This window comes from Anabas testudineus, chromosome 3 (genome assembly GCF_900324465.2).
Source record: "Anabas testudineus chromosome 3, fAnaTes1.2, whole genome shotgun sequence".
Classification (NCBI taxonomy): domain Eukaryota; kingdom Metazoa; phylum Chordata; class Actinopteri; order Anabantiformes; family Anabantidae; genus Anabas; species Anabas testudineus.
The window spans coordinates 26,015,830-26,040,455 of NC_046612.1; the positions used below are offsets into that span (position 1 = coordinate 26,015,830).

Consider the following 24,626-nt stretch of genomic DNA (forward strand, 5'->3'; position numbering starts at 1 on the left):
CTGGCTGTTATAGCTGGCTTATATAATGTGTGTATTATAACTTTAGATAGAAAGAAAAAGCACACACTCGCACTGATAGGCCTTGCTGCACTAACTAGATATTAACTTTATCTGCTTTCCATTTGCTGTTATTTGTATGTGTAGCCGGTACTTCTGAAGATGCTGCAATCTGTGCTGACCTGATGGTCTTAATGTTGCGGTGGACATGGGTCAGCATGGACACTCTGACTTATTTGCAGCTACAGTACAAAGCCCCACAACCCGGTATTGTGATAGGTGTCAATCGGTGTCAATAAATGCTGAGTCCATGAAGTGCATTTCATTTATTGGAATGTTATTGGAAAGTTCTAACAAATAATCAGAAATGTATGAGGAAAATTTCCAGGAAATGTTGGACCTGTAAAATAAATAAATTCAGCATTACCATGACAATAAAACTGTAAAAGAGGACATTGTTGTTTACATTTTCATTTTAACTGAGCTAAAAATATTACAAATACAAGAATCTGAATTCTAAACTGATCATAAAATAGTAAAGAAAGTCAAACTTGATCAAATGTGCTAATGAGTAGTGAGCGTTATTCGTCTCTGGAAATGGTGCTGTTAAACAGTGCATCTATTATGATGCAGCTGCAGATTGTACCTGTAGCGCCTATATTAAAAAAACTGTTTTGTTTTTTTTCTGTCTTTCTTTTGCACTGACTGGTCGGGTTTGTCATCCATCCATCAGGCAGGTGCGGCAGCAGAACTGGCGGTAAAGCTTCTTCTCACAGAGACGGTTGGACTTGACCATGTCACAGAAAACCTCATGAGCTGACAGAGCAGAGCAAAGCAGAGAGTTCCAGTACACAACAGAGCACAACAGTACACTACATTAAGACATACTTTTAGATTTCGTAATGCCATCATTTCAAACTCACCATTGTTACATGATGCATTCACAACACAGGTCCTGCTGATCAGACTGTAACCCTCTTTGCATTTAGTGCAAGTTGGTCCAGAACCTCTGCAGCTAAGACAGTTTTCTTCACACCTGGAGACACAGAGTGACAAAAAACAGCAGAACAGAGATGAATTATGAAGAACAAACTAAATATTCCACACACTGACTGACTAATATCAAATAGTTTTCTGCTAACTACATTATTACAGTCACCTGTGACACATCTTATAAGGGAATCCTGCTGCTTCTCCAGGGTAGTAGCCAGGTGCACAGGTCTGCACACACCTCCATTCCTGCTGCAGGTAGCCCTCAGCACACTGTATACACTCCTCCTTACCTGGTCCTGGAGAACATACATATGAGACCTCAGGTCATACAGGATGTGGGACATGGTGCTTTTGGAAAGAGATGATCACAATATATTCAAACGTGATTTACCTCACTTTAAATTTAAAGAAAATAAGCCTTATGTTCCCTTCATGTTCCTTACCTTCACTGTAGAAACTGCACATACCTGTACAAGTCCTACAAGAGGAGTGGCATGGGATGCACCTCATATCTCCCAAATGGAAAAAGGTTTCATTGATGCACTCAGGAACACAAGTCATCCCTGCCAGGCTACAAAACAAACTACACTACAATACACTGTTTAAAACCACAAATCTAATGTGCATAGCAGAGTGTTTTTACATACCTGTAGCCTTCGCTGCAGGCAATGCATGTGTCCGCATACTTCACACATCTCATACAAGTGTCATGACACTTAAGACACAGTTTCTGATCTGGCACAAACACAGTTATTAGTATAGTGGTGGATGTTAACATTAAGACACCTGGATTTCCTTAACATTTGACTTGCAAAGAAAAATAAAGAAAAGTTTAGCCTGCCTTTTCAGCTATAATGAAGCCCAAAACAAAATAGGAACCCATTAGCACAACACTGCTTCATAGCACTGCTAGAAGTAGAAGCTCGAAAGGAGTGTTTGAGACATTATATCAAACTAAAACCTCAAATTTTCAAATTTTACAAATGAGATGGCTTTTGAAAAATAAACAACACAAAAGGTTTCTGTCAACATCAACCAATTAATACTTTTTTACTACTACTCTGACTAATATTAATCTTGTTAAGCCAGCCTCATTTAATAATCACACAGAATTCATAAATGTGCATTGGCATTGCCTGCAACAAGACTAGAAATTGATGATATCTGACCATATAAGCATAAAACACATTGCAACACCATGGAAAGTTATTTGTGACCAAATGTAAGCTTGCTGAAGCAACATAACTAGCACCCAGCTTCTGCAGATACAGAGCAAGTCAGAGTGCACTGAGAGGGAGGCTTGAGGAATGGGAGGAAAATGTTGCTGAATGACAGAATGTGTAACGTATTAGAATTATGGACAATGCCTTTAATAAAATTTCATCCGTGTTTGGTCTAAGCTGCATACATGTTGACCTACCCTCATTAGCAAAGTAACCTGAGGGGCAGGCATCGACACAGCTGGAGTTGAGTGTGTTGAGGTAAAAGCCCCTGCGACAGGAGAGACAGTCTCCAGCTGATCGGCCAACACATCTCTCACAGCCTTTATAACAACGTCTGCAGCGATGAGATACTATGTCCTCATAATGTCCCAGTGGACAGTGGCTCACGCAGGTTCTATATTTGCATACAGGAAAATATAAGGACAGTTAGTCTACAGCAGAATATACTCTTACGTTAAAGTGACAACAGGTCTGGGGTGAAATTACTTCACATGTAATTCTTCAAGGGTTAGGGTTAGGGTTAGGGCTAACAGATAATCTATGTCTTATCCTAAAACTAAATAAAAAGCTAAAACTATATAAATAATTCAGTGGAAATTCTGAGAAAACGTGCATTTGGTGATATTTCTCTGTGGGGTTGTTACTGTGTAAACCACTAATCAATTTACACTATTATTAGCAATATTAATCAGTATAGCTGCATGGCCCAGAAGTATATATGTCTTTCCAAAAGTATTTCTGCTGCCTACAGCTGACTTCACTCCACATCCCATAGGTCTGATCCTTCTATCAGCTTTTACCTGCCAGTTTTCAAGCTGTCCAAGCTGAAGTAGACACAGTTGAGGCAGTGGTCGGACTCTGGTCCATCACAGCCCTGGTCTCCACACTGACTGTGACATGGTCCTTGATGAACCACATTGATTACAATCACCACCACCATCATCATCGACATAAAAACATGCTATATTTCTTATTCTACCATTTGGCATAAGAGGTTATAAAGTCACTGCCCATTCATGTCTGCATCTGGCTGTAATGTTTAAAATTAAGTCCAGGCAGGTGTTAATTGGATTTGATGGTTAGTAGCAATATTATATATTTCAGTTTGGATGCAAAGGTGTTGGGGTGTGTATATATTATTTTAGATTCTATCACCATCATATTCTTCCTCCTCCTGCTGGAGCTCTGGCTCGTCCAGAGGCTCATCTAGGTCTGGGATCTCCAACATTCTTGAACGGGAGTGTTGAGCACTGTGGGGTTGGTAAGGGTTCTGAGATGTGCCATAAAGGATCAGTGTCCATTCTTTTAGGTTTCCTGTACAAAGTAACAATAATGATAATAAGGATAATACCACTTTTTATAAGTTGCTCTAAATAAAGGCACCAGCTTTAAACCTTACCTAACACTTCCTGGTTGCGTGGTTTAGATGGTGAGTCAACAACCTCCAGAGTCCATTTACCCTCTGCCCTCTCACCCCAAAAATGAATCGTCATGAACTCCCAGTTCCTAAAGCCCTCATTGGAACTGTCAAACAACCTGTAAACACAGCAAGGCGAAATGAGGAGCAGTCAATTAAGCAGATTAATGCTCCATATTGATGGGCTTACTATTTGAAGAAACTACACAAGTGCAAGTAAAAAGTGCACAAATGAAAAAGTAACTGGTACATGGCTGAAACAACTAACATGATGAACATGGAGGTGTCCAGGAGCATATTCAGATTTAGACAAATTCAAAGTGCCATGAGAGGGAATGTGAGTGAGGCTGCTGGGTGATCAGAGTAACAGAGTTAGGTAGCTCATTCCTCCATTGTAGGACCATTGAGCTGAAGAGCTTTATTAGGAGCCTTTTGCTGAACTAGTGTAGGGATCACAAGGCACAGTTCCTGGGCATAGCACAGTGTGATTATAGACCTGGATGAGTTAAGGTGTACTGTTTATGGGGGTAATGTAACAGAGGTCTAGTATGCAACCTCACATTGGGCAGTCTTCCCAGAGATTCCTATGTTATAAGAAAACCAGGGGCCAATAAAAACTCTCCAGTTTTTCTACTTTATTGTTTGACTGTGTGTGACTATTTATGGTTTCAATACTGTATTCCCCAGTTGACACCCTGCTTTCTCTGCATTTCATCCTGTAGCACATGACACAGGCAAGGTGCTGGACATCCTCCACCTCTACAGCTGAGCATCATCTGCTAAGCTGAGGTTGTTATTGCTACAGTTGTGTGGTGTTGCAGTGCAGATGTTTTGCCTGCTACTCTTTATTTCTTTAGTTTGGAATATTAAAAGTGTGAGAATATGATCATTTGAGTTGTATGTGTAAAACACATGATGGCACACAATTTAAACTCGTTTGAACCTGATCTTTTGAACCATATTTAGGTGCCAATACAATTCATAAGCTGTACTGTAAAATGTTGAGCAGTGCAGTCAGTAAAATGACTATAAACAGTATAGGCACTGTTGCAGCACACACTGAAAGCAAAAAACAATAGTGGTGTGTGCCTTTTGGAGCAAATTCGAGTTATTAAAACTTTTAAGATGAGGACCACCTCCTACCCATTGATATTTGCCTTTGTGGTTTGACAATCAGTCAATCGAAAAGCTAAAAAGCCATCTACATTCCAAAGGTCTGTTTTTTATGGTGGTATATTCAAAATCATATTATGATGAGTACTGAATTTGACAATGAATAGGGTTGTTTGAATATCAACAAAGTGGATGAAGGACCCAAATTGAAAGGTAGGGTAGAGAGAAAAGGTGAGATACGAACAGCAGAAATGTAACTTCTGCAGTTCTGTCACCTAGAATTCCTCTTTAGTAGGAATTGTTGCTTTATATTCAGTGTCTCAACACTTTAGATTGGCACATCACTCCGGAAAGATATTGCCAGCAACTAAATTTCCCAAGAAGCTCTGACTCATCCGCAGCTTTCAGCTAAAATCAACCATCTAACACAGAAGAGGTTGACAAGATAGATGATGCATCCTTTAAAATGCTGTTCAACACTTTGTCCAAGCTCTTAACAGACTTGGCCTCTCCTATGCCCCCCCCCCCCCAGGTTGTACATCTCTTCACTTGGTGAATTGTTAGGCCTAGCTAATTCTTTGCAGCGCATACATATGTTCACTGAACTATTTGAAGAAAAAATCTAATGAATAAAAAAAAAATCTAATAAATCTCTCAAGCAGTTCTATGATCTGGAACTTGGTTCAATTCTTGAGCAGATGTTACCAAAATAGACACATTGAAAAAAAAGACAGTTTCATTGAGCTTGAACTGTCTTATAACTGTAGCAAATTGTGAGGAAAGTCCAAACCTCAGCAAATGACACCAAAAACCACAGCAACTGCACAGATAGACACCACTACCATACAGAAACAAGTGGGTGTCATATAATGTGAGCATGTGCTGGTATACAGTAGAACTCTCACCTCTTGGCCAGAAGTTGTGATCTTGTTCCAGATGGAGAGACCAGATTGATCTCCAGGTCTCCCCGTCGTGGATGGGAAATCAGAACCTTGACCACCACATGCTCCAAGTAATCCACATGCTGCAGAGGTTCTTCTGAGCACCCAAAGGTGGTAATGCTGCTGTTCAGGCTTTGGCCAGCATGGATGTACCTGGGGAAACATAAGCAGAAGTCTTCATCTATTTGCTGATAAATGTGATTCTGTTTCAACAAGACATAGGTCTGGGCCAAAACATTGTAATTGTTATTTATCCAGGAATCTGGATTATTATACACACACAGACACACAAACACGTAATTGTAACCAGAAATATTTTCACTGACAAAATATTTTCCACTTCTCAGCTGGACAGGCAGACGTAAGCACAGCCAACTACTCAATCTAACTCCAGGCAGAGGGATCGGTTTTGACTGCCTTCACAACTGTAGAAAATCAAATGTGTCTAGCATGACATCTAGCAGGTATAGTTGTATTGATCCATTTAATTGTACTTGATTGTTTATTGTTTATTGGTTTGGGCTAGATTCTATTACATAATCCACCTCTATGTGTTTATCTGTCCAGACATTGTTTTGCTTTTGTCAACTTTAAATTTCACTTTATATATGTTCCCCTTAGGCAATATTATTAGGAAGAGGAGAAACTAATCAATTAGTCAAACTTCAAGCTGCTTAAAAGACATAAAGGCCTGGACCATTGCACTGTTTATGCTGTAAGTCTCTCACCCACTCTTTGGCCTACCCGCTAGCCATAAGGTTTAGAATCTAATGGGCTGTGAGCATATTATATCTTTAACATTATACAGCAGTGTGCCAATTTCACATGATTTACAGAGCATAAATAGGGACAGGTAGACTGATGTTGCCAGGCCCAACCTAAATTCATTGTGTAGATTCTTCTGCTCATCTGTCTGCCTGTGTTGAATCTGTGCAGCTATATTCTGCACCTGCCCGCAGTTCTCCTCACCTGCTTCGCCGCTCAGGGGTCTGAATGCATGTGTGCTGAGGAGGAACAGTCCTCCACTTTGTAGCCTCCAGCACCATTGCCTCTGCATCCACCAGGCCGAATCCATACAAGTGGCTGACTGTGAGGGAAGATGCAGAGTCATTACAAAACAAAGACAGCAATCATACCTTTAACTAGGTAAGGCTTCAGGAATGTTGAAGTGACCTGTTTAGCACTCATTTTACTAAAAACAAAACCTTTTCAGTTATAAATGTGAGCATAAAACAGTCAATGTACTATATTAGATTTAGAAGTAGAATGCAGAGTGCCTCTGTGTCCAGCAGCATTGGTCTTCCAATCATCAGCTTTCAGGTGGACAGGTCTGGATGTCTGCACCAGAAGATGTTGCACATCCCTCCATGTCAGCAACATGCTGCAGAACAGAAGAACAGATCTAAAGAAATGCATGAATTTGGTAGACAGTTCAGTCAACTTCATGTTACAGCTCTCCTAAAACTGTCTCCTACATAACTAATTGTCTGTATGCTTGTCTGTAAAAGCCTGATATATAATATCCTTCTGTGACATACAGTAGAGCTTCTTTGTGGTCTAAAAAATGGTAAATTAACATTAAATATCTATTAATCTAAAGCTGGAAATAGCCCCTTCATAAAGACAGAAAGAAGAAGGCAGTTGGTAAATGATAGGTGGGAGAGCATTTAGTGAAAGATTATTCAGAGCAAAGCAAATGTAACTGACTTGGCCTCCAGGGCTAGCGCTATGATTCCAGCCACAATGGGAGCAGAGACCGAAGTGCCAGTATGACCATCAGTGCAGCGCTGCCGGAGGTCAGTGGTCATCTGCAACAGCGCACAAACCCAGTTTTTGTTCTTTAGTTACAATGGACAAGATTTGATATGAAAAAAGTTTTCTTCATACCTGGGCAAAGAAAACTAAAACTAAAAGTTGACGTTACTGGATTGGTGTTTGTTTCTGAGTGTGGAATGGGCTCACTGTTGTTGAATTAGCAGCTAACTACTGACTATTTGGACATCTCTGTCAATTTCAGCTGTGCTTGTTACAAATTACATATCATTTTTATGTTTAAAGTTATTTCTGAGGCTTTGTTAAAGGAAGATCTATTTTCTTCTTTAGTTCCACCTTGTTCTGACAGCAGACCTGTTTGAAGCAAAACTGTAATTTTCTAAGCCTGTAGAGCTGTTTTACATCTTGATTTGTCTTGATCAAGTTTCTTCATTGTTAAAAAGGCATAATAATAAGGAAAAACACATACAATAAAAGAGAAGCAGACAAGAAATGTTTAGTTTCTAAACATTCTAGTTAGTCTAGTTAGTTTTATACAAAGCAAAGCATATTTACTCTGGGGAACAAAGTGTGGGATCAGTTCAAAAAGAGACATGACTGGACTCAATTCTAGATTCTCGCTGTAGGTTTTTGGTTGCAGCAGTTAAACTGCAATATATATATATGCAGCATACCGTTGCTGTGTGTCCACCTGGTGTCAACATAAATCAGTGTGTCTGGGTTATCATTCTCTTATTTCTATCTACTCTGTACATAGTGCGACAAGTGCACCACAGTCTGAGCAAGCTCAGCCTCCACTCTCTGATGTCACACCCACCACCTTTGAACACAATTTCTTTTACAACTTTTGCATGATTCTGTGTGTTCTATCAACAGATAATACCGTGTAACTAATAATGATTGGTCAATGTATCAGTCAACTTACCACATTTAGTGATTGTTAAAACTAGTTAGATATAGCTTGACTTCATCTTTTCTTTTTTCCATAAATGTAAACATTGTAATCAATAATTTAGCATGTGACAGGCTTTAGATACTTTCCTCTACCTGTTATCGCTACTGCAGAGTGTAGAGTATAGTTACATAACATGTCAAACATGTAGTGAGTCAAAGATAAGAAACTCTTCAGATATGATCAGATCTGATATGAAAAAAAAAAAAAAATTTCTGAGATAGAGGTAATGAAACTGTCATTTATCCAGTACTTACAATTTTCCTCTCGTTAAACTCTCCACTGCTGTAGGTTGTGGCGATGATGGAGCTACAGACCTCAAGATACCACGGCTTGTTTCCATTCTCTGTGGTGCTGGAGATGGAGATTGTGTAGATGCTGCTGGTGTAACCATCACAGGAACAGTGATCACCCTGCCGACCACCGTTACCTGACGCCCAAACAAAAATGGATCCCAGGCCCTTGCGGCCCTATGTGAGATAAATATAGTGTATAGTGCTGGTGGTGCTGAAGTTTCACACAAACCTCAATCTCACTGTACATATGCAAGTCTGCTCAGAGAATCTTTCTTTCTGCATGACTAATCAAACCTTCTTGATGCCTTGCTCAAAAGCCTTCTTGGTTAGTGGCCCTGGGCCATCTACTGTCTTGCCATCATCTTTTGGCCCCCAGCTGGCACTGTAGACGTGGATGTAGTCCGGTCGGATACCCAGAGATTTTGCTTCAACTATATCAGTTACATCACCATCCAGCATTCGAATTCCTGTGTTAAAGGTAACATCAGTCAATACATTAAAGACAGAATTAGACAGAATTAATGTAAGCTACTAGTCTTTGTTACATCTTCAATACACTGCACTGGGTGCATAAGTATAGTATTAAAAGCATCTACATGAAATACTTTCATCATTTTGCATCTACCAAAACAGTCCCCATGTACTGATTTATTGGGTAATTGGAGAGAAATATGAGAGGCACAGGCTAAGTGATCAAGGTTCAGCTCTTGAAACAGACAGAGAGTTACAATACCTAGTCCCATTACTGTGGAATTCTAACTATAGCAATGGAGAGATCAGTTAAACTGGTTGTGCCTTCTGTTTAAGCTAAATGCTAATGGTAGATTATTAATCATAGATCCTGTCCTAGATCCTAGCCTTGAGTAAACCAAGACTGATTTTCCCAAGATTTGACAAAAGTGCAGGGAATGCTACCTCCAATTTGAGCGTTGTAAGCTATCCCTACGATGCAATGGGAGTTATTGGCCACGGCTGCAACTTCACCTGCACACCGAGTTCCATGTCTACATGTAAATGGAGAGAAAACACAGAAAATTCCATGTAATAGCTGTTACCTGTTTAATAAATCATGTCACTATATACATGTATAATCATTCAATGATATATCATAACATTATCAGCACAAGGTTGGCAGGGGCATCATTATTCAGGGGTTGACAGACATTTCCTGTCTGTCAGCTGTTATTTAGAAACTCTAACACGCTTGACAATAGATCCCTAAAATGCCTACAGATAACTAAATGATAGAAGAAAACAACTAACAACTCTTTGTGCCAGAGGGGTTTGACCCTGGGGGCTTAAAGCACCTGGTAGGGTCTACCAAGGCAAACAGATCCCAGGTGACAAGTTATGGCAGGCCAAGTGTCCTTCTTGGCATCCTTTGGGGGGTGCTGTAGAAGTACGGGAACCAGGAACCTCTGTTCGACCGGAGCAGGAGTTGGGTTTGTATTGCCGGCAGTAAGTCAGACCTGTGCATGTTGGACTCCATCAGGGCTGCCATTTTTCACTGGTTCTGTTATTATTACTATTACCATTATTACCCCCCCCCCCCCCCCCCCCCCCCCCCCCCCCCGAGTAGAGTTGTTGCTTCTCTACATCATGAAGAGCCAGCCTGGGTGGTATGGGCATTTCAAATGCCTATAACACCACAAGGAGGCCCCGGTTAAGACCCAGGACTAGTTGGAGGGACTATGTTTGTCAGCTGGCCGGGGAATGCCACAAATAAGCTGGGCAGGTACCAGGCAGGAATGGTGACAGAACCCCCCCCCCAGCAAGGGCAGGATCCCAGACGGCCCTAAAAGGAGCCAGGAAGGCGAGCAGGCCGGGATGGGCAGGAGGAAGGGGCCCAGAGGAGGGCACGGAGGAGGACGGCAACATCAGAACTAAGCCAGAGCTCTGTTATAAATATAAAATGAGGAGGATCTCGTACTTTTAAAATCTTCTTAAAATATATTGTGTTTTCCATTAAGATATTCACATAAATATAATATTGTGTTGTGGCATAATTTTGAGTTCTGTTTGTTTCTGTTCATATTTTTTCTTACATGTTTTCATTGCGGGAGTCATAACGTGGTGTGGGGTCATGGTCATTCCCGTTGACATCATAACTTGCTAGATGGTCCTGCAGAAGTAATAAATTAGAAGGTGAGGCAGATGAATCAGCTCAGTTTGTAAACTGTTCACTATAAATCAACACAGTGCTTTTTTGTGTGCTACTGAAGTGATGAATTTAAGCCAAACACAAGATTACACATGTGAAAATTGTGAATTTCTGAAAGATGTATTTTAGAGTTTTTAAACTGTATCTGTATTTGGAGACTTTGGCTGAGTAGTACATACATAGTTCTGAACCAGATCAGGGTGGTTCCTCTCAATCCCGTCATCCAGTATGGTGACCACCACATTTTTTCCAGTGTAGCCCCTCTGCCATGCTGATAAAATGTTCATCTCTGACCGACAGCTGCTGCTCTTGTCGTTGCAGTGCTGAGGACAAACAGAGGACCAACTTGATAAATCTGATCATGTCTCCTCTCAGCAAACTAGAAATGACAGTGTACTGTACTCACAATATACCACATGTTGGACCATTTAGGGTCATTGAAATGAATGAAGTTTGGGTCACTGGGGGCATACCTCCTTACTCTCTGTTTTACTACCTGCTGCTGTGCCCAGTCCACCTAAGGATAAAAATGAGAGCACTATACATTAGTTTCCAGTGAGTAGCCTTTGCAAGCAGATGTTTTTAAAAACTCTCTGACCTTTGCAGTTACATGTGTATGTACAAACAATCACATGAAATTTGAGGAAGAAATAGTCTGAATGGAGCCACTGCCACTTACCATAAACCTCATCCAACCACAACCATCATCTGTGGCAAACTAAATATCTCAGTATGTTACAACAATGTAACAGAACATAACACAAGGATCATAAAACTGTAGCAGCCTAATAGAACATAGCCATCATTAATTTTAAAAGTTTCATTTTTTATATACATTTATTGAGTTTATTTAGCTTTATCTCCTCTTTTGTATATTTTATAGTCTACTAATACATGGCCTGTCTCTCAATCAGCAAGAAAAGAGAGTTTCTGTTTCTACTTATAAACTCACTCATCATTTTTTTTTATGTCGAATATAAGCTCACACTGTAGAATTTTCTTATTATTATGAGTGGAAAAGAAAGTACTAGTCAAACATTTTAAATCACAAGTGTTTTTCACACGACTGATGGGCAGATGAAATGGAAAAAATACATGTTGACAGAACTATGTGAAGTGCTGCCAGTGTGATCCTCTAAGCTATGACTGTAGTTGGCAGGTCTGCTTGCAAGGCTTTAGAAAAGAGGGGGGAAAAGTGTTCGTGTGATCGCGTCTCCTCTGTTCTACGTTCTGACTCCACTTGAAAGAAACTAATCTGAATCTCACCATGGGATCCATATGGATGAAGCTGTGGGGGCCCTTCAAAGAGTACGCGGCTCTGCGAACCACTCTGCTGTGATGGAAATGGTAATGATCCTCAAGGCCTCCTATCTGAACAGACACATCCAACAGCAACAACAGGAGAAATTACAACAGTTACAATGTACCATGCAATACAATCACGTATGCCTGTGCTGCTGATATCTAAATAGCTTTACACTGATTTGATTTGACTTTTAAAAGTGTTCTACAATCAAAACAATCTGTAGATAATATAATATGTCACTTAATAAATATGCATGTTCTGTCTTGACATTGTACCAACAATGTGAGCAGGACTCCCCACACATGTGCATTGCTGGCACACTATAGTCTACTCTGATTCAAACCATTCCTCCAACAAAATCTGCCTTCAGCCTCTCCCCACCTCACCACAGACAGACTGTTCTCTTTTACAGACTGACAAAATGTCCACTACCTAAATCAAGAGAAAGTTGGTAGCATAAGGTAACCGTTACAAAAAAGTAATATCATAATACGCTATAATAATAATTTATTTTATTTATTTATTTATTTAAGTAACACAACAAAACAGTTTAATCTACACACAAACACAAAATCACATATAATGCATATAGTTGCACATTCATAATATTTTTATGTTTCTCTTTTAAACCATATTATTTTGAGTGGAGTTGCCTCTGTGCACACTCAAGATGTGAACAAAGTCAAGACTTTTAGCTTTAATGTCACATGTATGACAATAGTGTTCCATTAGCTATTGGGCAATTGCAGCCACCTCCTCTCTACTGGCAGCCAAACAATACATGTCAAACAGCAGCGTCAACATCAACAGTGAAGAAGAGACTTCAGGATGCTGGCCAGGATTCAGGATTGGCCAATAAAAACAAAAGACTTAGATGGGCAAAAGAACAGAGACATTAGACACTGAAGACTGGAAGTAGGTGTTGTGGACAGATAAGTCCAAGTTGATATTTCAGGGAAGGTTTTGCATATTTCAGCAGGACAAAACCATGAAATGCATCTATGACAGCAGCATGGAATGGTAGTAGAAAAGTGCTGAACTGACCTGGCTGCAGTCCAGACCTTTCACCAACTGAAAATATTTGGCAAATCTTGAAACACAAAATACAAAAAAGAAAACCCAGAACCGTTGAGCAGTTAGATTCCTATATCAGGTAAGAATGGGAAAATATGAATCTCCCAAAACTCCTGCAACTCCTCAGTTCCCAGACATTTACAGGGGGTTGAAAAAACATGGTATGTTACACTCGATTTCAAAATGTTCTTACTTTAAACTTTTGATATGTTTTCTATGTTTTATAGAGAACTGAATATTGGTTAATGATGTTTGCAAATCATTCTATTCTGTTTTCATTTAGATTTTACAGCCAACTTTTTGGAAACTGGGATTGGAAGTGTGTGTTAGTGATTCAAATAGAATCACGTATTTTTTCATAAATTAAAAAAACAAAACAGATTTCTTTTAAATTATATTATAATTAAATAGCTTACTAACTATTAACTAACTTGATAAATGATTGTATAGTTTTGAAATGTTTCTTTTGTAAACAGTTTTATTATTCTGCTACACGCGTTGTCAGCAATAAAAAACATACATGTACATGTTTAACATCAAACATAATTATTGTAAAAATCTAAGTCAAGTTGAGATGACTCTGGCTGAGATGAGGATGAGGTCATGTGGCCAGACTCTAACAGAAGTCAGGATTTCGCTGAGGCTTTACTGTTTGTTTGTTTGTTAAACTTTTCTTCTTTATTTCTAAATTGGCTTCCACCTCCCAGCCCTGAGATCATGTGGGTTAGTTCTTTATGATACATAATTCATTGATTCTCTTAAGGTTTCTAACGCTGAGCCAAGTCTTTCTAATTCTCAGAAGTAGTCTGGCCATTTTGAATAGACAGTGTGGTGTTAAGAGCTTTTTCACACATGATCACAGGCACTTCATGCCATTCTCACACGCCAACCACTGCAAACAAACCAAATGCTGGTGTTACCTGGCCCAGGTTTAAATATCCATACTTTGCTGCGATCTTCTCCGCTTGTTCGGGACCCCCTGTCACGCGCACCGCCCAGTGGTTGGTATAAAAGTCCCCGCGTCCTGTGGTCATCGACTGACAAGTGGCAGCAGTCAACAGAAGCAAACGCGCAAATGAAGTCATCCTGACTTTGGAGCTGGAGAAGCGAAACGGGTTTGTGTCCGCGCTCAAAGTGAAGTCGGTCCTAAGTCCGTCATGCTGCGTTCACATCCCGCTCAAACCCAAGACGGAGAGGAGCTGTTCTGATATGACCAGTGCGAGGAGAGGCTGGAGTACTCACACACACACACACACACACACACACACACACACACACACACACACACACACAGCAGCAGGGCAGCTGCTGGGGCCCCTGCATGGACCCCACTGCAGGCTGCTTTCACTTGCACTCTCCTGCGCAAATGAGTTCACTTAGTTTTTTGTGTCATAAAGGGAAAAGGTTACCAGATATGTAAATAAATGAATCTATGAGTCATTTTATATCATGTCATGTCCATTCATGGAGCATTATTTATTACTTTATAACCAAACTAATAACATTTCTAACCACCTCAGAGGTGCTATGTGTTTTGTACAATGTACATACAGAACAACAGAGGAATATTTACTAATGTGTTACATATTTTTTAATCATATTTGTAATATTTGGAGTTTTGCAATAATTATTATACAAGATTGAGCACGTCATTAGTCTGTGGTCACTGCCGTCTGATTCTCCTTTCAGCAATCACCGAGCTTTCACACCTTTGCAGTTTCAGCTGTAGCAAATTAAGAGCACATTTAAAAGCACCTGTTCTGCTGGAGAATCAGTCCTCGTGTTCGTTCCTCTTTGGGTAAAGACCTGCGAGTCCACCGAGCAAGGACACCGCAAGACGCAAGGTTTCCAACCTTTTTGCACTTTGGATCTCTTTTCTTCACTTTAACCTCCTTCCACTTCAGAAAGTCTTTCTATTTATTTTCTTTCAATGTGTTTTCAGCAGATTCCAGTTCTCCTCTGCAGACGCAGGACATGGCTCCGAGAGGACGATGCATGTCCCACCTGCGGCCCCCTCACCCAGAACACCTCGCCCCCGGCCTCTTCCTCTCTTGGCCTGTGGACTGACTTAATTCCAGCCTTTTCTACACACTCAGTCGTTCACACTCCAGCCTCGCTCTCCACCGGCCTTGCTTTTTCACACACTCCTCGCCCTTCACGTCGGGGGGGGGGCTGGACTGGTCTCCTCTTAGCTGACACCTGGAAGTTCTTCACTATGGCACCCTTTAGTAATCTGTCTTCACTAGAATATCATGCCGTTAGGATTACAGCACTGATCACAGCCCACATCATTGTGATCTACCGACCTCCGGGCCAGCTGGGGGACTTTTGTGACGAACTGGATATGTTATTGTCTCAATTCCCTGAAGATGGCACTCCTCTCATCCTCTTAGGAGACCTCAACATCCACCTCAACAAACCACAGGTATCTGACGTGCTCGCTCTTCTGAACACGTTTGACCTTAGACGAGTCTCCACTCCTCCAACTCACAAAGCTGGCAACAACCTGATCCGACATTGCACTGTGGACGACATCTATGTCACTCCTCTGCATTTGTCGGATCACTTCTTCATTCAGCTCACAGTCTTCATCTCTAGACCGTCTCACTCTTCCACTGCATTGGAAACATTCCGCCGCAACCTCAGATCTCTCAACCTGGAGCAGTTTTCTTCCCTGGTTTCTGCAGCGCTGCCCTCATCGCAGGTTCTATCCAACTCTAACACAGACGCAGCCACAGACAGGCTCTGCGATACTCTTTCATTCTGCCTTGATATTCTCTGCCCGACATCTACTAGACCTGCTCGTCCTTCAGCTTCCAACTCGTGGCTCACTGACCAGATCTGTGAACAACGCACGGTGCTCAGGAGTGCTGAGAGGAAGTGGCGCAAATCCAAGTCTCAACCTGCTCTGTCTCAACTGAGTATCAGGATCTGCTTCAATCTTTCTCTTACAGTGTCACCAGGGAGAAGACTGAATACTACCAGGATAAGCTCAGCAACACTACAGACACCAGAAAGCTGTTCTCCACTTTCAATTCACTGCTCTATCCATCCTGTCTTACACTCTAGCCACCCCCCTGTCTAACAGCTGATGTCTTTGCCTCCTTCTTCATCAACAAGGTGGCAGCCATCAGCTCCCAGTTCTCTCCTCCTGACAATGATATTCTGCTTACTAAACCCAACGACGCATCTCACTTAATGTTTTCAACCCTGTCAGAGGTCAACGTATCCACCCTCCTCCTCTCGAATCGCCTGACCACCTGTTCTCTGAATCCGGTCCCCTCTACTCTTCAAGCTATTACACCAAGACTAATACCAGCCATTACAGAGATCATCAACACCTCTCTCACAACAGGCACCTTTCCCTCCTTGTTCAAGCAGGCCCAGATTACTCCACTGTTGAAGAAGCCTTCTCTGGATCCCTCCCTTGTGGAGAACTACAGACTGGTCTTTCTTCTTTCATTTCTGGCCAAGACTCTGGTACGTGCAGTGTTTAATCAACTCTCTGACTTTCTTTTCCGGAACAACCTCCTTGACACACAGCATGATGGTTTCTCATGCTATGCTGTCGTAGGGTTAAAGGTTGTACACATTCAGCAGTGGTTACCTTTAAAGACTGAGCCTTTGGTAGATGCTCCTTTTATACCTTTAATACTACAATACCCTTACCTATTACTAATGAACCTGTTAATTATAAATTCCTCCACATGAATACCACATGAGTACCTGAATACTTTAACACTGAAATTAGTTTTTGAAACCACAGCATTTATTTTTCTTTCTAGAAATTAGGTTTGTATTGCGTCAGCCCAACTTTCTTTTGAAGTCAGTGTGCTCTAAATCTGCACTAAGATTCATGTGTAAAACGTGTGTAAGTCAGGTGTAAAATGTTTCCTGCATAAAATGTCACATTATATATTATATGAACTATATGATGTTCCAGATATTTATTCAGCACTTTTGGTTTTTCATTTCAGCAGAACATCTGTATGTTTATCTACCTCCTTGTTTTTCTGAAGCTGGCACTAACACATTGTTTGTCAGGTCTTTGCCCTGGCCCGAGTCTCGTTGTGATGGCAGAGGTTGTGTTTGCAGTGTGAAGGCAGATTATATGTCACTGACCAATAAATCATCCAGTTCCACAAACAGGCTGAGGTTTTAAAGAGCTGTTGGACCCATGTGAGCAAATGTCCACAGGCGTCCTCACCATGGTCCACTGACCTTTTGTGTTTCATTGTGTTTTCTAGAGTTTGTAAGCTCTGGTCCTGTCCACTCTATGCATAGAAGCACTAAACTGTCAGATTTCATGACACTGAAACCTCTTGATCTTAATAATGTTGCACAGAAAACACTGACTGCCCAGAAAAGAAATGAAAAGTCTTGACACTGCTGCCATCTAGTGAAGATAACATACTAACATTTTATTTACCATTTGCAGTGGTGGTACTAACAAAAGTCCAAGCTTCCTAGTGAAGGTGATGGTTGGAGACTTTCCATCATCCTTTTTTTCCAGACAGTTGCTATTCTATTGGAAAAACAAGGAAAACACTCTGTCTACATAGAAAAAAAAGTTGTAGCCACACATCAGACAAGTTTTGACGGGATGACACTCCTTTCTGGAACCACTTTTAAACTCATACACATCAGTGACAAGGGGCCCAAACTAGATTTCCTGTAATGTCTCATACCACAATGGCTGTGTGTTTATTAATGAAAATCTGAAAGACTAAGATTAGCCTACAATAAATTGCTACACAATATACAGGTATTTCTTCAACATATAGTGCAATAATAATAATCTTACATTAGAAATAACATTATGCAGGAAAAGTACAACAAATGAAATCATGATACAGTACTTAGTGTGAGTGTGTGTCATAAATGGAATATTAACTACATAATTATTAAACTGTATTTTTACTGTGATGATAATCCACCAATAACATTAATGTTATCAGCATTTAAGCTAATAGTCTACATGAAATTAGGGATTTCAAATTAAATTATCTTCATTGTAGCACTTTTGTTACTGTAGACCATTTAGTCTGAGTTGTTGATTTCAGTACTTAGATCACTGAGATTTGCAAATCACCACCAGGACACTGGAGTCATTGGCCCTGCTTTCATTTAGCAAGAGCTTGAAATAATACTAATGTTACTGTGCAGCAAGTGCTTGTTGACTGTGATGTGACATCACTACTCCCAAAGCTTAAGAAGTAACGTCTACCCTCTGTACAGTCACTGGTAGAATAGTTCTATATCAGGCACTACTGTCTGTTGTGGCCAAGTACCGAGCAGGGGTTTGACTGCACTTCTGGTCTTTCTTCTAGCTGAGAAATTCTAGCTTTGTAAAAGAAGCATTCATTACAAAGCTTCTGTTGTGGATTGCATTAGATTGTACATGTGACCTACTTGCTCAACCCTAGGCAGTTTTTGGAATGCAAAATGACACTGAGAAAACCAATTAGATCTGCCACTTAGATCTGCAGTAAGCCTAAGACAGACAGATAAGCATTATGTTTTTATTATGTCAGCTCAGACATATTAATTGGATGTCTGGTGTCAACTGCTCTCTTGATGTCGTTCCACAGCATCTCTTTTGGGTTGAGGTCTGGGCTCTGCCTGAGACACTCGAAAATGTGGATTTTGTGTTTCTGTAGTCACTCTGTAGTATATTTATGTTGATGTTAAGGGCTAATGTCCTGCTGCATCAGCCATATTTTGAGCTTTAGCTTGTGGACAGCCACCCTGTCATTATCATGTAACTCCAAATTCTAATTTAAAAGTTGGGATTTCCTTTGCTACTGTAATGACAATTCAGGTCCAGAGGCAGCAAAGCAGCCCCAAATCATGATGTAAGCTTTCAACCCTGACTAGGCTCAAACAGGACATGGCAGGCTATGATTAGTTAAAAACAAGTTTATTTTAATTGTGAGGGAGCTCTGGTTACAGGAACAGCAGGAAGAATCCAGGGTCAGGGAAGCAATGAGGGTATGCTGGGGTAGAGAAGCAGGAGGGGGGATCGGAGATGAATCCTGAACCAGGGAAGCGATGAGTGTTTGCAGGTTTCCTATTACTGTGTAGGGAATGGAAACTTATACTAAACTTTGCCCAGCAGTTTATTTTGAGGTCAGGCAGGCTGCTTAATTGAGCTCCAATAATTAGATACCAACTTTAACCATCCCATTTAATATACCTTACTGTTTAACACTGAGAGAGCCTGAACGGCAGATAAAAGAAAATGAAATGACACTTTGAATGAAAGCTATGTAAAACAGTGTCATCACAGTTTTGTCAATCTGACACTTGGCCTGCCTTCGTAGACCAAAACTAGACTTTTCTTGCAAAGCATGTTTTTATTTTGCCGAAATGTGTTTTGACAATGTTTGTTGTCAATTATGGTGCACAGCTATTTAAAGAGCTTAAATAACAGAACCTGGTACCTTACTACAAAAAATCAATACACGTATCCTTAGTTTTGGTTTTATTCAACTCCGGAGCATTATTTAAAACATTTATCCACCACACTGACACACTGTCACTGCTTCATTTGCAGATATGCATATAATATATATAATATAAACCTGCTGATACAGTTGTTTGTGTTTAAGATGTATAAGAGGGAAGTCCCTGTGGGGAACCAGCACTCTAAAAATCCTGCAGGTTAAAAAGTCAGATCCAGCCAACAACACTACTTTCTGAACCAAGCTGTTCATTAATTGTGCTACTACCTCTAATTCTCAAGAGAAGATAGAAGACTGAGAGTACTAGTTCATAATATTTTATATGATATTACAGTTTATGTTGATGCTGTCTCATCCTAAATGGAGTTACCTATATGTGTAACACATTGCAGTTTTTTGGTTTTAGTCACAAATTCATGTTAACTTACGGCTGGAGTTCGGCGTTCCTGTTCAGTTCCTCTGCAATCTTGATCAGCTGGTCCACCACTTCTTTGATCTGTGGATCCTGCCGTTCGTTTAGCCTTCCACCCAGTTGCTCTATGGAAAACTGTCAAATGGGGTCATCTCTACTTATACACCCAATCACATACCTAAACAGAGAGAAGTGCTAGTCAGATTTTTTTCCCTTTTCCATTTTTCTCTTTTTGTGTGCGGCTACAATGTTTTATCACAAAGATTGCATAAGGCCTTCATCATGCTATTTAATGAAACTGCTCTGTCAGTCTTTTTGGAGGGAAATGGACATTTTAGGGATATTTATACTATTTAGTATGAATAGTAGACTTGTACTTGGCTGTTTTGGGTTTTATAAGTACTCAAGTATTTGTCCATATTTTTTTTGTACTATTTTATTTTATTTTATTTTTATTTGTCACAGAATTGGTTGCCAGCTGTGATTAATTAACTACTAATACCTATATTTGTCTTCATGCTATCGTCCCTGCACCTATTTGTAGCGAACATACTGACAAGTTGTATTATTATTATTAGTGCTATGTCTATAAAAGATATATTTCTATATTTCATTACCAGCATTCACCCTATGTCTTAGAAGTCATATTAATGCAAGTTAGTACTGAAAATAAATGTTACCTGTGCACTTATACTGAAAACATCCTAATTTATATATATTAGCACCACAAATATTGTGGCTACATGATCACAAACACTTGTGCTAGACATTCTGATAAATTAGACAGAGTGAAACATCAGATAGATAAGGAGATTAGACTCTCCTACAAACACATAAAAGAGCACTCATTATGTTTTTTTTTTTTTACAGAAAACATGACACTAAATATATAGAGCAGCTGTCATATGGCTGGTTGAAGTATGTTTAATGTCTAATTCAGCTCCTTCACACATTCGCATTCTCACACACCTCTGCATGATGTCTAGACAGGTTCTGAGCATGTCTGGCAACTTAAAGTAACTTTTGTGCATGTTTTAATAACTTGATTTTTAAAATGTCAGTGTTTCTACACATTGTAGAGATCATACTATTACAATTAGCTTTAAATTATAATTCCACAATCCTTAGTAGAAGTCGTCATATGATTCTACGTTTAGCTGGTCTTTCAGTTTCACTTCACGTTTTATTTTCTGTTGCTATGTTCATCTGCTTGTGACCTTGTGAGTAACTTGGAGAATTCCACAAGTTTCTACCTCAGGGTTTATTTCAGCAGCTTCTGATTATGTGTGCTGGATTAGCCTGTAAAATGCATTTTATTAAATATTGTTTATTCTATAATTAGACAATATTTAGCTTTTCACAGCTATAAATACTACAGTTTGAGTTCTACTCTACTATCAGATCCAGTAGTATTGCAGAGAAAACTATTTCATTTTTGTTTTAATATGTTGATATGTTCTTAGATTTGTACCTTTAATTTAATTTAAGCTTTCTGCAAAAATACTGAATGAAACATGCAAAGATTGCAGCCATTGTTATATACACTGGCTCTCAAAAACCAGGAAGGGGGAAATACTTGTAGTCTGTTACTACTGTCCTTAACTAAATCCTATTAAACATTTTTAAAGAGACCTTAGGATGTCAGTTCCCCATCAAATCTGAGAAAGAGTTTGGACTTCTGATAGACACACTCACAAGAGCTTCTTGCTCTTGGTCATAATGGATCTTGAAACACCTGACATATACAGTACCTGATTTAGGGATTTTATACTTTGATTAATGTGGGCCACCATTTTGTTACTTTCATACATTTCCCCAACCAGTGTTTTGCTGTGTCAAACATACAGTATCATAGCTTTGAGATGGTTACCTTCATGAGTCTGATAAATGTTCTGTACTTATATAGAGCTTTTCTACCTAACTTGTACTCAAAGCACTTTACACTGCATCTCATTCACCCATTCACACACACAAGCATTCATACAGAAACACACCCTAATATATATATGTATATATATGTATATATATATATATATATATATATTAGACATGATTATTAATGTCCCAATATTAATAATGAATTACAATAGTCCAGTCTGGAAGTAACAAATCCATGGACTAGTTTTTCAGCATCACAGGATGTTATTATGTAATTTTAACAATGTTTCTCAGGTGAAAAAAGGCAGTTCTAGAGATTTCTTTGATGTATGAAGTGAAGGAGATATTCTGATCAAAGATAACTCCGAGATTTCTTACAGTGTTACTTGAGGCCAATACTAAGTCATCAAGGGTGAGAACGTGATTAGAAATAGTGTCTCTGAGATTTTTAGGCCTAAACAGTATAACCTCTGTCTAACCCTGGATTTAGGAGAAGGAAATTGGAGGACATGCAGGTCTTTATGTCTTTTAAGCAGCTTGAAGTTTGACTAATTGATTGGCTTCTCCTGGTTTCATAGATAAGTATAGCTGGGTATCATCTGCATAACAATGGACATTGTTAGGTCGAAACGTTTCTGAAGATAGTGAAACTATCTTCAAACTGAGAAGCTACTTGCATGTGAAAGATTTTGATCTAACAAAAAGGAAGTCCAGTTGCCATGACTCAACTTCCAGATAACTTCACCTGGACAACTGAGAATCTTTACCGACAGGTGGCCACAGCCAAACAAAGGACATATGAGGACTTGTATACTAGTTTGGGCAGTAAGAAGCCAAGTAGCACAGTAGGTAGTGCAGTGATTTACAGACCCCAGGGTTGTGTCAAGGTGTCTTTACAGCTTGTAGGAGCTGTCGAAATGACAATGTTGATTGTGTGTGTGAAATCCCACTTCCTTGTAATTTGGCTACAATGGATGCACACAATTATTTTGTCAGATCTTGTGTCACTGCTCTCAGAGGAAGCAGTGGAACAGGTAGATTGATCCTGGGGATGCATTTGGTCCTCCAAATCGTTCATTTGAGAAGAACAATGTTGCAATTGGCTGACTTGAGGAACACGTAACAGTTGAAAGTTTGAACAATTTGCTGAACAATGTTATGGTACTTCCAAAAACCTGCATATGTTACAAATTGATGTCTACAACTGTGCTGAGAACATCATTTTGAATTTAGGTCCAGAATAGTAACAATGTTCAACTCTTAATTGTGAAATCAACTGCTAGGATGTGCTTTCTGACAAATAAAACATGTTAGAATTTTCTAAGCATTATAATGCTAAGACATTAAGTTAGGGGTACTGTCTTGTTAAGCAGTCTGGCTCTCAAGTCTCTTTCCCTAGGTGACTCCTTCATTACCCCCACAACAATGTTGTACAGTGTTGTCTGTAGGAATGTGTAAAAGTTCACAAGTGCACCATCATACAACAAATTAAACACAAAATGTGCCTTGAACAGTTTATTAAATGCCCTAAAGAATCGGCTTAACTGGCAAGAGATGAAATGCTTATCCATGGCAATGTTAAAGCAAGGAGGTATGGATGCTGAGATTAATGGTTGCTGAGATGCTCCTTCAAACTGCAGCATTACTAGTGCTAAGATACAGACACTGAACATCAAACATAAGCATAATGTACAGCCACAGAGACAACTACATTACAGAAGTGCATCAACTAATTAGCTAGTGGTGATGCCCAGAAGGACTTGCAGACAATGAGACACAGGAATTAATTAAGTGAAAACTTCAAATACTTTTTAAATGTGAATGAGGACAGGAATGCATTATTGGATACAGGCACTGTTATCATTTCTTCATTTATTGTTCATATTAATTTTAAAAGTCATATGGTCATTTGCAGTATAAACAAATTAATAGGGAAGTACCCATCTCATATGGTATTAATTTTAACTTTATAGTTATCAAAACAATACCAGAGGTAAATGTAATTGCAATTATACCAAATGCTTTAAAAAAACATATAAAATACAACTCACTTCTTGTTTCAAGAAGGTAACATCCAGAGGGAATTTCAGCTGAAAGCGCCAACTGACTCAACTCTTGACCTCTTTTAGGAGAACGTGTCCCATTTCTCAAGAAGCCTTGAGAATGTCTCATCATCAAAAAGAAGAGCAAAATCTCTATCCACCTTTAAGAAGGAAGTTAACAGACCAAAGATAACGAACAAATACAGACTATGCAAAATTTAGTACTTTATTTAAAATTAAAAGAGTGAAGAGTAGAAGAGTTAACTGTTGTGGAGCATGAAGTAGCAAAGAGTGGAGTGAGGAGGGCATTGAAGAATCTTAAGGTGTAGAAGGGCAGTACCTGTAAAGGTATGGAAGTGTCTAGGAGATGTAGCTGTAGAGTTTCTAACTACTTTGTTTAACAAGGTATTGGGAGAGTGAAAAGGTGTCTTTGGAATGGAGTACTGGTGCCAATTTTTAAAAACAAGTAAAATGTGCAGAGCAGTGGCAACTACAGATGAATAAAGCTAATGAGCCATACAATAAAGTTATGGGAAAGAGTAGTGGAAGTTAGGCTAATAGCAGAGTTGAGCATTTGTGAGAAG

General features: G+C 39.6%; 1 protein-coding gene across 2 annotated transcripts; it reads right to left on the reverse strand.

Moving 5' to 3' along the window:
- Positions 1–308: 308 nt before the first annotated feature.
- pcsk6 (proprotein convertase subtilisin/kexin type 6) lies at positions 309–14,489 on the reverse strand. 2 transcript variants are annotated; one of them, XR_003299916.1, is made up of 22 exons: positions 14,167–14,489; positions 12,133–12,237; positions 11,273–11,383; positions 11,046–11,189; positions 10,751–10,827; positions 9,621–9,709; positions 9,000–9,172; positions 8,667–8,879; positions 7,392–7,492; positions 6,962–7,065; positions 6,654–6,771; positions 5,649–5,837; positions 3,613–3,749; positions 3,369–3,527; positions 3,014–3,116; positions 2,411–2,607; positions 1,638–1,725; positions 1,458–1,561; positions 1,157–1,286; positions 921–1,033; positions 644–813; positions 309–397 (listed from the first exon to the last, which is right to left on the reverse strand). XR_003299916.1 is itself a non-coding variant. In XM_026378949.1 (22 exons), the coding sequence occupies exons 1-21, from the start codon at positions 14,329–14,331 to the stop codon at positions 716–718; spliced, it is 2,718 nt and encodes a 905-aa protein (XP_026234734.1). In that variant the 5' UTR covers positions 14,332–14,489; the 3' UTR covers positions 309–397; positions 704–715. The 2 variants fall into 2 exon arrangements, 1 of the variants encoding a protein (XP_026234734.1); XM_026378949.1 differs by having other exon boundaries at positions 704–813.
- Between the last annotated feature and the right edge of the window lie 10,137 nt (positions 14,490–24,626).

Excerpts from the sequence above, each read along its gene's own strand:
- pcsk6 (XM_026378949.1), bottom strand. The coding sequence starts at position 14,331 with ATGACTTCATTTGCGCGTTTGCTTCTGTTGACTGCTGCCACTTGTCAG. Across the intron at positions 7,493-8,666 it reads AGTTTAACGAGAGGAAAATT|ATGACCACTGACCTCCGGCA; the intron begins GTAAGTACTGGA and ends GCGCTGTTGCAG. Across the intron at positions 7,066-7,391 it reads GCGCTAGCCCTGGAGGCCAA|CATGTTGCTGACATGGAGGG; the intron begins GTCAGTTACATT and ends TCTGTTCTGCAG.